General features: G+C 32.6%; 1 protein-coding gene across 2 annotated transcripts; it reads right to left on the reverse strand.

The window, feature by feature from the left end:
• Nucleotides 1-39: 39 nt before the first annotated feature.
• On the reverse strand, nt 40-17,527 carry LOC123714157 (histone deacetylase 6). Of its 2 annotated transcripts, none has more exons than XM_045668326.1 (19): nt 17,358-17,527; nt 17,144-17,287; nt 16,455-16,544; nt 15,779-15,909; nt 14,573-14,756; nt 14,101-14,300; nt 13,797-13,865; nt 12,261-12,453; nt 11,339-11,398; nt 10,899-11,092; nt 9,528-9,778; nt 8,842-8,923; nt 7,967-8,113; nt 6,554-6,677; nt 5,258-5,479; nt 4,926-5,051; nt 3,605-3,734; nt 1,665-2,317; nt 40-1,344 (listed from the first exon to the last, which is right to left on the reverse strand). In XM_045668326.1, exons 1-19 carry the CDS (start codon nt 17,358-17,360, stop codon nt 1,126-1,128), a joined length of 3,222 nt encoding a protein of 1,073 aa, XP_045524282.1. In that variant the 5' UTR covers nt 17,361-17,527; the 3' UTR covers nt 40-1,125. The 2 variants fall into 2 exon arrangements, with proteins under 2 accessions (XP_045524282.1, XP_045524280.1); XM_045668324.1 differs by lacking the exon at nt 11,339-11,398 and adding an exon at nt 11,452-11,511 and having other exon boundaries at nt 17,358-17,526.
• Between the last annotated feature and the right edge of the window lie 232 nt (nt 17,528-17,759).

Consider the following 17,759-nt stretch of genomic DNA (forward strand, 5'->3'; position numbering starts at 1 on the left):
TATATTCATATATTCATATATATCATATATTCATATATATATTCAGCAATTTGACACAAATAACTTCACATAATGTAAGGTAAATGTTTATTAAACAATACCGTTGAAATACATGGCCCATGTTTCTAAACTAAGATCATGTTCTGATTTACTTAATGTCAAATTTCTTTCATAGAATATGGGCTTAATTTTTTGTATAATAGCAAAGTTATTATAACGTGCGTATTTCATTTAGGAGCTATAGCAGTGCTTATTCTCATGTACAACTATTTAAACATTCAACAAATAATTATAGAATATAAATGGTTACAACAGATACCCACTGTGGCTGTCAAATTCTAGTTACTTCTGTCACTTGAAAGATGTAAATATAATTGTTTGATTATTAGTACTATATTTACTTTCTTCATATGAGAATTAGCACCAATTAGCAATGATTCAATAAATTAAAACATTATTTACAAAAAATAATACTACTTGACCATAATCACAGTATGTTAGGTTTTTTAAATGCAGATCAAATCACAATTTTTATTTTATTATATGGTGATAATGTACTAACTTTTTAAACAAGCGCCAACCACCTGTATTCAGTTGATTTAATTAGCTAATGAACTACAATAATATGTTTTTTAAATGGTCCCTACGCAAAGTAATGAGTTATTGTTAAAGTTACCAATTTATATTTTATTGTCGATATGTACTTAAAAAGTTAATATGTGTTATATATATTAAAGTTAGATTAAAAAACTCGTAGTAACACAAGAATTTATAATTATTAATCAATAGACAATGTCAATGCATTATAAATCTGCTTACGTTATACTTCAACTTTTCAAATGTAAGTCAGACAAATATAGGTTAAAAACTTTTCTCCATTAAATATAAAACCAGATCTTAACTTGACTTATGTAAAAACATATTACGTTATGAATGTGTAGTGTTTACACACAAACTTAATTAGTAGAATATTTTGATTAACAGATAAAACCAATATAAAAAAATATAAAGAAAATCGTCTACATATAAATTACCTAATTTTCAAAATAAGTTTTATGTTAATAACATTTTAACAACCCGAAAGGAACTAACACAAAAGTCTATACCCGGCCCGAAGGACCAATTTTATCCCATATGGATACCGTCTTTATAGCACCAGGGCATTTCTTCACCGAATTTACATTTGTGCGCATTATTCTTGGCGTCATAGAGCAATGGATTGTCAACATATGCATCGCAGGGATAGCACCATACGGAGAGGTCAGCGAGAGAAAGAGATAGAGGATGATGCGTGGTAGAATAGTGCGATGCCATATGGCCGTTTATATGTCGACCGCAGGCTGTCTGTAAAAGAAAATTCCTTGTATTAGTTTGTTGCAATTAAAAAACAGCGATAAGTTGTCTTTTCATGAGTCTCTCTGGGGTTGTTTTTACCCGACTTCAATAATCACGAAAGAAGATGTTATATATATTTTTTGTGTGAAATTTCTTCTCAGTTTGCTTGCCCGAGCGCTTTGTTTACTTTTATAAATAGTAACTACCATATCTGTCGAGAATTACAAGGTAAGAGTAGCTAATATTATGATTTTCAAAAATACATTATTTTAGAAGTAATCTAAAATGATTTTTCTCTATATTATTTTAAATATCTAAGTAATACTTACAATATAACAATGAAGGCAGACCCAATTTTCAATAGTATGATCACAGTCAGTACATTTAACGCCTTGTTGAAACTTCACATCACTTGGTATTGCGTACAATGAATCCAAATGGGGACATCCCGGTAAAGGCACAACAGCAAACATTTCTCCATCAACTATAGCTTGCATGTTATCTGATAAAAAATCTACTAGCGTCTTAGGTTTGGAATCATCAGTTTTTGGACTTTGGTCCTTCGAGCCGGTATCTGTATTTTTTGAACTACCCTCGGCTTCATCATCGGTACCGCAGTGTATACCGTCAGTGCAACCTATAGTTAAATTGGCTAGTCCTTCTTCTAACGTCGATTTCGGTGAGACATTTTCTGGAACATTTTCTATTGGTAAAGCCAGTTGAAACTTTAAGTTTTTCCAATACTTTTTGTGTACTTTGATGACGTCGTTTATTGATTCAATAGCTGACCAGTTGCAACTTGCTTTTGAGTCGTAATGTGTGTAAATTGGATCGCCTAGAAGAGCTTTCGTACACATAGCCATAGCAAACGAGGTACTGGTTATGTTATAACCACCTTCCAGACAAAGTATGACACGGCCACCAGCTAGACTTCTGAGCATGTGAGTCATTACTCCGTAGCATTCTGGTGATACTTTGCAACCTGAAAGTAGAAATTATGTATTCCATGAAGATGTCTTGTTTGTTTTTTTAACTTAAAACGTAATTATTCAAAATTGTATAAACTTGTATTTTTTTTAGAAATTGACGACGATCATAACATCGAGTGGAAGAGTAGCGACGATGAAAATGAAAATATCGACGACAATGATGAAAGTTATTAATAATTTATATTAAAACGATTAAATGTTTTTTGTACATGTGTTATAATACTTGTTCTTTGTATTTTATAATAATATTTTTTTAAACTTTATATAACATGCCTATAAACGTAACAAAACTACTTCTATTGAATATCTTTAAAGATCGCAATCGTCTGAGCGCTTGCGCACGCACCTACAGCGGGCTTTCAATATATCTGGCAAGGTGTAAAAACCATTAAAAATGTCCGGCTGTTGAGGTAAAATTTTTTGATAGGTCCCCAAAAAACATATAAAAGTTAGCTTTATACTATAACGAAAGTATAATTATAATTGTTAAATTTTAGGGGTGCCTGGAGGTGTGCCGGAATGTGGCGCGTGTGCGTGACAAGAGATGGACGAAAACGGTGACCACATGGGCGGGTTCACGGGGAAAAAGAAAGAGAGGTAGACCTGTGGCTAGCTTGGAAGACAACATCATAAAAACAGCTGGTTCCAACTGGATTCAAGTAGCCCAATCTAGAGAGGATTGGCTATCTTTGGAGGAGGCCTTCACCTACAGAGGAGTTCTTACATAATGAAGAAAAAACTAACACAAGTAAATTTAGGATACAAACTTAATTACTAACAAAACTAATAATTGCATGTAAGTAAACTACCTTAACCTAACTTCTTGTTTTATAAGTAAGAATTAAAAGGCTTTATTTTATTTATTAATAGGCCATCCAAGAGGTAGCAACTGTCATAAGTGTCCGGCAATGGATGACAAGATTTCTAATAAAATATTGAAAAAAATGGGCTTTATACTTTAAACTCGTTATTTAAGGTACTATTTTATACACCTTTACTACGCGTTACCTGCCCAAGTAACCACAACCCAAACTCTATAGTCCCTGGTCGTTCTTACCTGTATAGGGGACATGCACAGAAAAAATAGCTATTATAAAATAACGAAAGTCTGGCCGTCGAGGGCTCTAATGACAAGGCTTTGGGTAATAAATTCAAGTTTGAGAAAGAATTTTGAAGGTTTATATAACATAAATTAATAAAACATAATATTGTAAACAGGAATCCTTGGAACGCATAGTTATACTATCAATCTCGCGTGTAAATTTATAATAAAAAAATACCTCCGATTGGATCTCCAAAACAGGCATCAAAGCCGGCTGATACCAGAACAAGATCGGGATGGTACTCTCTCGCTATCGGCATAACGACCTGCGTGAACGCCGCTATATATTCTGCGTCGCCCATACCGCGCTGTTAAACGAATACAAAATGTATTACGTCAGAAACATTCTATGCAAGAAAATGTAGAAAAATTATATTTCCCCGCGAAACTGCACTATTCTATTTTTGAATACCAATATATTTATATAATACAATACGTATTAGTTACTATATTTACTGTGACTTGTATAATTCTTTTTGGCTATATTTTTAAATTCTTATAAATTTTATATAGAATGCCGAATAAATAAATAATTATAAAGATATATTAAATTAGTACAACGAGTAAACAACGGAATTGTTTCAGGTTTATATAAAAAAATAGGAATTGCTTTACAATTATTCATTAATTAAACATTCTATATTCATTTATTTATAAGTTCTAAAACAACGTGTGTGCATAAAATTATACACACATCGATTATACTACAACATAAGCTAGATAGAAAGGAAAGAAATTAAACAAGCCACCACAAATTAAAAAACAAAAACTGAAAAAAAAAGTATTAACTAAAATTAAATAGAAACTTAAACCTTATTGATATTATATAATGAGTTAATCGAAAAAAAAATATTTCTATGCGCAAACAAGTTCGTACGGCGATGAAGATATCGTCTCATGTATTAGGATGAAATTTACGAATATTCTGTATTTTATTCCATACATTTTTATACAACATGTAGTTCTTTTTTTGCGATATTTATTCTATACATATTCCAGTTTCCCTACAGATCTATAACACCCACCCAAAAAATGATCGCTATGTTTTGTTTATAAAAATAATTAATACATTAGTTTTAGTGTATTGCATGTGTACGGCGTCACGTGATCAGTGTTGGTTTCAACGTGCGACTGTCATCCCTGAGCTCGTACGTTCGATCCCCGACTGTGCATCAATGGACTAAGTATCTACTAAATGAAAGCTTCGTCAGAAAATTCAATCTAGCCTTAGTCCGAAACTTGCCTATCAGCAATAAACACAGTACTGATACAGAAATCTAAACCCAAGAAGATTGTCGTAGCGGTTAAGGGCGCCATTGGTATGTATGAGGTGAACACAATTTGGCAGAAAGATACGAAATAGTACTTTAGTCAAAAGAGTGCAGTTATTTATATATATATATATATATATATATATATATATATATATAAGATCTATAAAATAACAGTAGTGTAATAAGTGTAGTAATTTTCCTCAACCTCTATTTTGAAAATCCTACCTTATTCCAGGGAATATTAACGTTGAATCCTTTCCCTTTCCCAGTTCCAACCACTGTATGGTCAGCGTCACGTGATTGCGGGAAGAACGTGCCATTGTCATAGCGATGTAGGGATATGTATAAGATCTGAAATCTTTTCATGCATTAACCTGATGCTTTAACTGGTGAGGTTAAACTTGAACTAAATTTGTAAACATATATGTAAATAGATTTTTTTGTGTTTAATAATAAATTATTATTCTAACTAAAATGTTACAATAACAAAACGATTTTGACTCTCATCCTGTCGTATGTTAGAAACCAGAAAAACAGCAAAAAAAAATTTAATTAACCTGCTCGTTGTCCAACGTAATACTTTGCGTCCCATTTCCATGATGTACGTCCCAATCGAGTATTAACACTCGTTTTACGCGTTTTAAGGCGTATTGTGCTGCGATGGCCACATTGTTGATGAGACAGAAGCCACAGGGAGTGCTTTTATCAGCATGATGCCCGGGTGGACGGACCACGCACACCCCTGATCCGGCTAGCCCGGATAATACCGAGTCAACCATCTGTTGATAAAAATACTCCAATTATAACTAGGAATTAATATGATTGTACCAATACAGAGTAAAAACAGAATTTTATTTACAACTATTTCTGTTCTTTTCGATACAGACTTCCTATAAACAGAACGGAAAAAGTAAAAAAAAATAACAGTAAAGAAATTTAATTTTATTAAAATTATTATTGGATGTATTAACATCCAAAAAAAAATATGATAAGTGCTCGGAAAGATATTAGAAAATCACTACTAATATTACAATCTTACTTTAATTAGACATATAGTATGGTAGATGTTTTTGTAGATAATTATCTCTTCTATAATACTATATTACATCACTTTGCCATATAGTCAATATTTTAAGAGATATAGGGATTTTTATTGGTATTTTTGGGCCACGTTGGGTTAAATTATCGAAGTTTTCATCTCTAACTTTTTAATAAATCTCTAACTTATAAAATTTTTACAAAAGATCAAAGTGTCTTTCTCTTTAGTATTGGACACTTTCTTATGATAAATCTCATTTTTATTAAGATTAGACTTAAATTACTTATTAGTCTTAGGTTAGACTAGATTGTAATGTTAATGATGTTTGTGTAGAGACCGTTTATAAAAAAATACTTTTGTGTACTTATGTACACGCGAATCGTAAAAATTTACTCTCATCACTTTTACCTAACGCGCCAAAAGAAGTATAACGTCAAAAAAAATTGTTGACTATAGCTAACTTCAGGGTGTCGCTCTTTTGTGACGGTGTGCGCGCGTATCGTAAAAATTTTCTCTCATAATTTTTCCCTAACCCGCCAAAAGAAGTATAACTTCAAAAAAAAACAAAACTAAATTGTTGACTATAGCTAACTTCAGGGTGTCGGTTTTTTGTGAAGGTGTGCGCGCGCATCTTAAAAAATTACTCTCATCATTTTTCCCTAACGCGCTAAAAGAAGTACAACGTTAAAAAAAACTATATCCATCAGGTATTATATAGGATTCTAATGGTGAATATTTCAAATATTGGAGCCTATTTAATTCAAACAAAAACGTTATTATATATTTCCTCTATAATATTATTGTAAATTGATACCTGCAAAACACATCCGGCTGCCGTAGTAGCGCTCTCCAGCGAGTCAGGATGAAAATACACGGAATCGTATGTGTCCTTTGAATTGTGAAGCTCTCGAAGCTTCATCGATGACAAGTCTTTCAATCTAAATAATGTTTTATATAAACCAAAATTCATACACACACATAAATAAATAGAAACTTTATTCTGGACAGAAATATGGTTGTGACAAAATTGATCTAATTCTAGTAGTAGTGTTGTGCTCCATAAAAATTCCGTGGTCAATGGTGCATGTTTGAAACATTAAAGAAAAAGTAGTTTCAGTGTTTCAACTAATCAAACATAAGTCGTATAAGACATTAAGTATGCGTGAATATATGTGTATTTGAAAGTGTAGCTGAGAGTTGCTTGCTTTATAAAAGTTCACCAATACGATTTTTTTTAAATATATTATCCTTTAATAGTTCGATTCGTATCCAGAATCTCATCATCAACTCTTGACCCTTAAAAGCCTTGAATTAAGAGCACAAAGACGTTTTAAAGGTATCAGTTATTCAACAGCGTAATACGTAAGCGTAAACATTCTATTTTCTATATTTTAGTAACAAAATATTACTATTAACGCCATCTATTGAACACATAGTAAAGTATCAAAGAGAATTTCAGTGTCAGAAGAGCACGTTTTGATAATTCATATCTGACACATGCTCTTAAGAACTGTCAAATATTAATCCTCATACAGAAAAAAATGTAAAGAAGAATAGGGGCCATACTTTTCAACCAACAAACTTATAAATTCTAACATAACTACACTTTCATACAAAGTAAAATTGAAATATAAATAAATATAGATATAAATATCTAATGTATAAAATTCTCGTGTCACAATGTTCGTTCCCATAATCATTTGAAACGGCTCGACCGATTCTTATGATTTTTTTAATGCATATTCAGTAAGTCTGAGAAGCCGGTACTATGTATTTTTCAAACCCCTAAGTGATAAGGGGTGTCCACCCCAAAAAAATTTTTTTTTTAATTTTAGATTATTTTTTATGATATAGCATACAAAAATACATACAATCCTTAACACTTAACCCCTCTGCAATCAACCCCATTGTTTTATTATAGTAGATAGGTTATTTTTATTGAACTAAAAAAATGTTTCCTGGAAATAATATACATGGCAAAACGACGTTTGCCGGGTCAGCTAGTATATATATATATTTATAGAACATGGGACAAACGGGCAGAAGGCTCGCCTAATGTTAAGCGATATCGCCGCCAATAGACACTCAATGCGCGAGCGTTGCCGGCCTCAAACACATACGTTAATGTTCGTAGCCTCTCCAGAATATCAAGGCAAGAATCAGAGTCGAGACTTAGCACTGAGTATGACTCCTGTCAAAGATCTATTAAATTTGACTTAACCCATACCTGGTAAGATGTTTCTCCGAGTGCACAGCGAGTATGTCTTCATCGGTGGCGCGTCTCGCCGTCAGCAAATGCACGCGATCTAACAGACCAAAGTCCATATGTCGCTCGTGGACACGCATTATTCGTTGGGGACATTCCACGTGACCCCTAAAAGCAGATTCAGGAAAGCTGTAGTATAAAACTTATTTTTGTAAGTGACGAAAAATTTCTCTGAAACTTTTTGAACTGAATATTTCAACTTAGGAAACAGTCCAAATTTTATCAATATTAGTTTCGTACTTTTTTAAATTAACTAGATGGATAGGTTAGGTTAGGTTATATTAATAGGTATTTGAAGTTGTTGTTTTTTCAAAGAAAATTGTATGGTTTCTCGGTCATCGAGGTGCTTTAAATAATAAAGTATGTTAGTTTTACTCTATATTAACTAATCGCGTACAACAATAGAATATAAGTGAAATGTAACGAATGAATGCAATGTAAGTTCAAGAGAGAGCTGGCTATACTCTCGTAACTTTGACGATTTAGGAAATCGCCTGGCTTAAAGACTAAGGAAGCCTGAGTGAGCAAATGTACAGCCATGGCCAAATATTTTTTTATTACACATAATAAAAAGTGATGTATAGTTAAAAGAGTAATTTTACTAGTGGGAGGGGGGGGGGGGGGACTCAGATTCGCTGTATCGTGTGCAACTAGTCTCTTTATTTATTCATTTAACATATTAATGATTTTTGATAGTTTATAAATTCTACATAACACTTACTTATAATAATAATACTTTTCGTTCGAGAGCGGGTAAGAAAGGGCCTATGGAAAAGAGAAGCGAAGGGCGAAAGAAGTGCGTTTTTGTGAAGATTATTAATCTTATTAACACTTACGGTTCACAAATATTTTTATGTTTCAACATGGCCTCATCATATATGTAGCACACTGGATACTGGGTCAGCGTTAAATCAGTTGCTGAAATAAAAAAAAATCCACTCAAAACTTACTTTATATATATTTTCTTACATTCTGTCAAATAGTCATAGACTATAGACTGATTAGAAGATAAGATAAGAAGGCATAAAAAGACTAAAAAGACAGACTCAATTGTCACAAACTATCGATGGTGAATTTATTGACAATAGAGTAAAGTGATTCACTAGTTTTATAGAAGACATCTATATCTACTAAGTACGTGATACGATATGTCTATTACATATGTAATAAAATAAACACCCAGTTGTCCTTAGCCGGGACTTAATAAAGGCGATAATTTTTAAGGCACCAAAATAGTCAATAAACTCAACGCATAGACACCGAAATATGTCTGCTCTGTAAAGATGGGACCAATGAAAATCAGTGTTGCTAATGACAGCCTTTTTAAGTTAGTGATTGTGTTTTGAAAAACAACAGAAATGACAGCTGACAGCTGATAGTCATCTGAGTTCTTTTAATTGTTTTATCTGTGGATGGAATTCTATTTATGAACACACATTACAATTACATTTGAATCACTAATACAGACCCTGGAATAAAAAAAAGCATCAGAAAACCTACAGTTATAAAAGACTGAACTTACCTAACTGCAACTGTCTTAATCTAACTGCAATATTCTTTTTCGTTTCAATACTTTGTAAGGGATAACAATTTCTTGTTGGATATTTATCCGGTCTTGTCTCGTCTCCCTCCCACTTCACTATAACAGTATGTTTGTCTTTGTCAACATCGCATACGTTCTTTGCATCCGAGTACAAGCTGTATGTGGGTTGGTAGAAACACTTCCAATGATTTTTGTGCGCGTAAATGCAGTTTAAGATCGATTCTTGTATTCTGAAATATTTAGGTACATAGTAACTCACAGTCACAATTTTATAGTCATCTTGGTCACCCGAAATTAATCCCAATTAATTATTTTTTTATAGCCGATGCAAAGTGATATCGCCGGCCATTATAAAACACAACTCTAACCCTAAAATTCAGAGTCAAGACATCGCTAAGTGTGACATCGATAACAGAGTTTGGCTCGTACGTACGAGACGTACTTTGCGCATCGAAATTCTATTATTTCCGTAAGATTACGACGATTACTCAATTAGGCAACACAAAATAAAACTTTGTCTTTTTATAAGTAAAATTTTATAATTAACCTTTAAAGTATTTAAAAGATTAAGTGTAAATATTATGCCATCAAAACATAATGTGTACAAACATTCTGGCAAGTCAGTCAATTTAGTCAGTGCCTTGAGGGACCTACTGTCTTAAGTTATTACGTAATTAGATAACCTAACAATATCTTATAGTGCTCATATCAATGACACAAAAATTTTAGGTTTTAAAAAAATACTTCAGGTTAGGAATTTCTATAGTTAGGTTTTTATAAAGATTATATAATAGACGGACATTGATTCATTCACTACATAAATAAAACTGCAATTGGTGTATCTAGAACACCGGATCGAAATTGCAATATACTTTAGTTTTCCCTTAATTTATACACTAAATACTAATTGTATTCTGCTAGAAGTGCCTTAGAGTTTTGATGATAGGTCAGTAGGTAAGTGACTAAAAATAAATTTGACTAGTTATAATTCTTAACTGATTCAAATTTATACATTGATTCGTTATTGAAATTCAGGTTTTCAGTTTTATCCATAACAAAGTTTTAGGGGGTCGAAAATGGCCTGAACTTTTACAAGACAAGTATGGTTCGGCCGTGACGCTTTTCAAACACTCTTCCTTGAGGTCGTGTGTTCAAATCACGGCTGCACACGTTTTCACTTTTCTTAGTTAGGTGCACACTCGCTCGTATGTATGTATGAGTATGCCTCAAGTCGACGTCGATAGTTGACGGCATGAGTCACAGAAGGCTGATCTTCCAGTAAATCTTTACAGAAATTTGAAGCCAAGAACAAGGATTCTACCGCAACTGGATTGTTTTAAATATACTCACGAGTCCGTAGGCTCAGTAAGAGCTTCGCCCATGGGCGGCGGATGACCTAGCAGCGTTCGTAAAGTTAAGGCAGCTCCTTCCGCTAAAGACAGAGGGCAATACCCTCCTTCTAACACAACTGCTATTCGGGAACATACGCCCATGAGCAAATGCGTCAATGTCGCATAACACGCTGGTGTTATCAGCATTTCACCCTGTAATATTTTTAAAATTCGTTTTTCAGTAAGTAAAAAAAACCTTAAAATAAATATAACAATAAAAGTATTAATGGTTAACATATATCATTATATTAACGTATAAAAAATCTTATTAATAATCTCGTTAACAAAAATGTAATCTTTTGCATCCCATTCCTTTACCTCATCAGCAAAACCTTTGATGAGTAATTATTCCCCTAAATACTATACAACTGCGTCATTATCCAGATTTTGAAAACGTACTTTACTATCCCCAACGGCGGCATCATACCCGGCTGATACGATCACCAGTTGTGGGGAGAACTGAAAGAGACGGAGATATGAACTAAACGAATAATGTGTGAGAGAGACAGTACCTCCGGACATCCGATCGCAGCGTCGTAACCCGCCGATATCAGGATGAGCTCCGGTTGGTACTGATGATAACACATTTATATTATATTCAAATGAAGCTGAAAATACTGGGCACAGCATTATTTTATTAAAGCTTAAAGGTTCAACTATCATATAGGTCGTTAGAATCCCTTGAATCTCATAGTGGATCTTTCTATATCCCCAATTTTATACAATATACACGTGCGAAAATGACACGAGAACTTAACAAGGAGCAGCGCTAACGCTAACGCTGAAGACGTCGCATGGGTCCACAAAACATCCACGAATATACAATGTAAATATATATTTACGTAGAAAAAAAGAAAAAATCAGCAAGGATTCTCGACTCTTTGTATTACGTTATTTTAGTTATTAAATATCTGTAGTAAAGCGTTTGACGGTAACGTATACGTACGTAACGTACACGTTATTCTGTACGTGCTAGATTATTAACCGTAAGGTACTGTTATACCCTTTGTATGTAAGCTAGCTAATACGCTACATAAAAATTACAAATCCTTAAAAATTACACCTTTTTTTTTAAATGTCTAAAAGTTTTTTTTGTATTTTAAGTTTCTGTAAACGTTCAAATACCGCCCGTTTTTACTACGCATAATAGTTAGTGATATAAAAGAAAACATTGTCAGTCGAGTTATGATCAAATTGTCTATAATGAAAACTAATCCAGGAATTACAATAATTACAATCTACAGTCATACTTTAGTTACAAAAAAACAGAAATGTTAAATAATTGATAAAAATTTGTAAGGAAACAAATTAATTTTTATACCTCATAAGCCATCGGTAGGAGTAACTGGTACCATATAGCCAGGTAGTCGGCATCTTTCATCCCGATTTGATTCAGTGGTACATTGAAGTTAAAACCCTCCCCCTTGCCTTCGCCGATGTAGTCGAAATTGGATTGACGCAAATTGGGCCAAAACGATCCGTGCTCATAGCGATGTATCGAGAAATATACGACCCTGTAAATAGATACTGAAATAAAATCGTATTTAAATATATTAACTTATTTTCTTCTTCTATCTTCTTCTCTTTTTAAACTTAGGCAAACCAAGTCTCATCTGATATTAAGTGATACCACCGCCCATAGACACTCAAATTGCCAGAGAGCTCGCAATTGCATTGCGGGCCTTTTAAGAATAGGTACGCTCTTTTCTTGAATAACCCTATGTCGAATTGGTTTGGAAATACTTCTTCGGGTAGCTCGTTCCACTTAGTTGTTCGCGGCAAAAACTGCCATAAGATACGCTCAATTCTGGAACGATGTACGTCGAGGATCGGAATAATTTTAAGCGATTAAATATTATGACACTAACTTGTCAATATATTCTTGAAGCCTTGTTGTATGTATAAAAAATGGTGACTTTCACCGAAACCGAAAGCGTACGACCAAACAGGCTCCGCCTCCAAAAGATAAACTATTCCTTATATGGAAATTGTATTCGTTTTTACAACAAACTCACAAGGGAAATTAGAGAATTATCACTAAATACTTTACTTTTATAAATTTGACGAATATTTAAAATTTGAATAATCTCAATCCTTGGGATTGATTTGCTCCAGTACAAACAATTTGTATGACTCAAAACTTGGCGATTAAAAAGAGTGGCGGAGAGATTTAACATCTTTTCTGTTGAAATGTACTTGTTTACCTATATGAATAAGGTTATTTTGAGTTTGAGGTGATCGAATAGTATTTCGTATTCTGACTCGACGTCCGATGATGAAATTTTATTACGTTATAAAATAAATGTGATAGAAGAAAACCCAGTAAGAAATATATTATACTGATTTCAAAATGCCGAAATTATCAATTCAACCAGGCGTTTTTTAATGCGCCACACGTGATTGAACCAACTGCCCGTTCCCGCTGCCGTAAGTATTTCCTACTCTACCTAAACCTATTTGACTTAGGGTCTTCCAGGTGAGTCTCTTGCCTATTTGCCAGAATTAACACGATCTTCATACCCCGTATCGAAATAGATTATCGTTTAATTATACACTTAATGGACTAAGAGTAATCAATATAAATTATAATTATTGTACGAAAAAGAATTTGACGCAACTCTTTGATTGTTTTTATTGTCTATTTAAATGTGTTATGACATCGAGGACAGTTATAAATATTTATTTTTATTAACAATTCTTAAAAGGCCGGGAACCTACTCCCGAGCCCTCTGGCATTAAAAGTGTCTATGGGCGGCGGTTTCACATGAGCATCAGTGCATCATGATGTTCCTGCCCGTTCGCCTGCCCTGCTCTATAAAAAAAATATGAAAACCGAAAGCTAAATATGTTAACAAACCTTGGATCGTTATAAAACATTTGTTGTGTTGCTTGGCCGTGATGTACATCCCAGTCAACTATAAGTATTCTGAAAACAATAAATTGAATTATATATATATATATTTTAATACTGTTTTGTATACAAATATATAGACTTTCTTAGAAGACTATGAACAATAGCTGTGGGGACACAATTATTGCTTCGAGTCCCCGAGTACTAATTCAGTCGATAAAATTTATTTTAATGATATCAAGTCATTGGTTAAGAATTTCCCAAATTTGAGGGTAGTTATTTGAAAGTTGATTATAAAATTTGCACCTACCTACTTAGTCCGTGTTGAAGTGCATGTTTAGCAGCAAGTGCCACATTATTGTATATACAATAGCCGCAAGGCTCCGCCTTCATAGCATGATGTCCTGGAGGCCTAACAAATGCAGCTCCATTCTGTATATCCCCTTTTATTAAGTGATCAACCAGTTTTATTGTAGAACCCGCTGCTATGAGAGCCAGTTCGTGAGTACTCTGTAATGTTTTATTGATGCATAATCCATATTAACGACAAGATTCATTCATTCATACATATTAGCATTTAAAAGTGTTTATAATAAAACTGGAGCAAGGAACATATTAGAAGTCATCATATCATAACTGTGTGTAAAGAAATATGTGTACAAAAACACATGTGTATGGTTCATACATATTTTCTTTAAATTGTGTTATGTAGATAAATTAGAATAGTTTTATATTTTAAAAAAATGTATTATTGTATTATTTTTTTAAATTATAGAACTTACTGGGTGTATGTAAACAGCGTCATAACACGATGATAAATCCTCTAAATATTCAACGTCACTGTTCTGGTGAGTTTTCTCCATCATGGAATAAACAGATACATCATGTAAATTTAAAATTTCTTCTTTTGATGCAGCCCGGGGATTTATTTCAGTACATTGTTCTATTAAGTTTAACTCGTGGCATCTGAAATTTTTTTTTATATTTTCAAATAAATTTATATAATATTACATTTATAATTTTAAAAAAAACACTACCTTAAGTAATATAAAGACAAATTGAGTCAAGTTATGTAAATAAATTTATAAGTTTTGGACCATCAATACATGACTAACCAAGAGACAAAAATTAACCACTTCATTACTTATTTGTCATCTACCCAGAGGTAATGTACTTGGTTATCAGAGAAATATTCGGGATAATGGGTAGGGCCTAGCCTTAAAATATAACAAATACATTGTAACCTCTATACACTGAAGGTACTGTGCAATTTATGCCGTTAAACGGAGAGAAGAAAAATCAGAATTAGAAAAAGTTAGTAGTTATGTACATAAACAAGATTATTATTTAAATGCGTATAGTCAATTATTTCAGTCCGACTCTCTTTTACTGCACCAGTAATTTTGTTGTATTTTTTCACTTATTTTATTCATATCTTGCGATATTTTTCCAATAATTTAGCTGCTTCCAGAGCTTTTTTAATGCTCGGCGGAGGCTCAGGCTCATCCGTCTCATCTTCTTAATCTTTTTCATCGATACACAGTGATTTTCTTTTACTAGCCATATTTACAATTTGAAAGTTAGTGAGAAACTAAGAATATGATAACGTATAGATAATCCACGACTCCTACCTATTAGTCATGGTCAACAACAGTCTACACATGCAAGCAATCCTAATTTGTAAACAAAAGAACGAATTTCTTAGAAAGTTTTTACTAATTTTAGCAACTTAAAAGTTCTTTTTAACTCAATTATTGGCGTTATTAACAGACGGTTTAATGCTATGTAGAATGTATCATTGTATGCATGGAAGACAAGCTAAACCAACCAAAGTCAATAGATTTAAATGCTTTTGGGAGGCCGTTGTTAAATTGACGGACGTTACATGGAGTTTACACTGTTCATTCAAATGTATGTGGCACTAAACATCACTGCAAGAACTATAGATTATTTTTTTGGTAACATTAACTATCAAATCTTCTACATACCTATTTATGACACTTATGAGTCGCAGTGGATTTTCTGGATAGTTATCATCCCACAAACACTTATGTTCTACCATGCGTGGCTCAGTAACAAAACCTGTAGGACCTTTTACTTTGGTCTTTGCATCCATTGTCTGAATAAAATAAAATCATTTGGTGAATAAAAAGAGTGTTCTGACGCATTGTAGATACGATCAGAAAACTCTTTTCTGTCTTTCTAATTGGCACTAGGAAAATATTGAATACTAATATTAAGTGAGAGCATATTCACAATACCCAGTTTCCAAACACCTCCAATAATGCATTCTAAAATATTCAGTGTCATATTAAGTATGTCAATAAAACTTCAATCTAGTTTAATAGCTGTCAAACCATTTTTTTAATAGAAAATTTATATATATGACAGTGCTCAAGACGAAATTGTGCCTTGAGATATGAATAAGAGTATGGACCTCAAACACCTATGATTATTATTACCCATGTAGCAAGTAAATGCCTTTATAGAATATTCCATAGGCCATTACAAAGAATTAGAGTGATATACCCTCAATAGGACTTGAAACCTCTTTAGTAATGCCATCAAAGTGTGGTTGCCAATGATGCATATCATGCATCAGAATATCCAAAATGGAAAGCTGTTTTGTATTCAAATAAATGAAAACTTAGCCAAAGTACTTACAATTTGATAATGATCCCTCAAAACTGTCTCTACTGTTGTTTTCTTCTTCAATTGCGCTTTCCGCTTAGCTGCCACAACAGATGCTGAAGGCTGAGAAACACAATATCACTATTAAATTGCAAATAAGATAAGAAATATGCAAATAAGTAGGTATAATCTCATCATCATATATTATGTAACAAGTCTATACACACAGTACTTTTTACTTTATACATTACAATTAATAATTGTTTATTGTGCAAAGTCATAGAAACTGTGTCCTAAAATATAAATTAACTAGAATATTAAATTAAATCTTGGGACTATGGTACCTCTTACAAAAGGAGGTTTTATAATATTATGCCACTAAATACTAAAGTATTTTCTTTAATTTTTCAATAATTGTTTTAATTAGCACAACAAAGGTATGCAAGTGCCTAGATTATCATGAATAATAGCCCTATGACGATAGTTAAAAATATGTAATAGCCATAAGAAAAACTAAAATAAAACTTATTACTTATTCTTAAGAAGAATATAGCATAATACAAATTATAGTCTCATAATACCTAAACAAATTACTGTTTATCATAGTGGCAATTGTATTTTGTGTAGGTGTATTACTCTTACATCATATTTCTAAATAACGGTTGTATATGTAGAACATAAAGTAATTCAATTACATTGATAACAATAAATGTTATACATACTTTTGCAGTACCGGCTGTACGGGCACGTGTTTGTATTTTAGCTTTTCTTGCACCATTTCGAGTAACAATGCTAGATGGTGGTTGTGTCTTCTTAGCATCTCCACCTGACTGGCGTCCAGGTACTGTTGGCGGTGAAGCGGAAGACTGTTGTGATACAAACAAATTAATAAGGATTTTTTAATATTTCTAAAGAAAGAATTAAAATAATACTCACCATTATATATAAGGTTAGGTTAGAATTCTTTAGTACAATTTGAGTGCCTCTCAATAAATATGAAAATTAATGTAAAAAATATTTAACTACATTCTCTTTTGGATTAATTTATTTCAAATATAAATACTAATTACAAATTTTATCATGTAAACAAAAGTGACAAAATCAAATACAGTATAAAAATCTACGCAGGAAATTTACATTATGTGTCATTTCATAATGTCAATGCCTAAAATCTATGGCCACTGGGGTCCAATGAAAGTAACCAACTGTTTATGGGCCCATAGTACTTTTAAAAATAGTCTTAACTAGTTAGAACTGAATTCGAAACGATTAACGTCACATATTATATAAGCATAATAAGACAATAAAACAAACCTTCATTCCTGTAAGAAATTTGTA

This window comes from Pieris brassicae, chromosome 9 (genome assembly GCF_905147105.1).
Source record: "Pieris brassicae chromosome 9, ilPieBrab1.1, whole genome shotgun sequence".
Lineage (NCBI taxonomy): Eukaryota > Metazoa > Arthropoda > Insecta > Lepidoptera > Pieridae > Pieris > Pieris brassicae.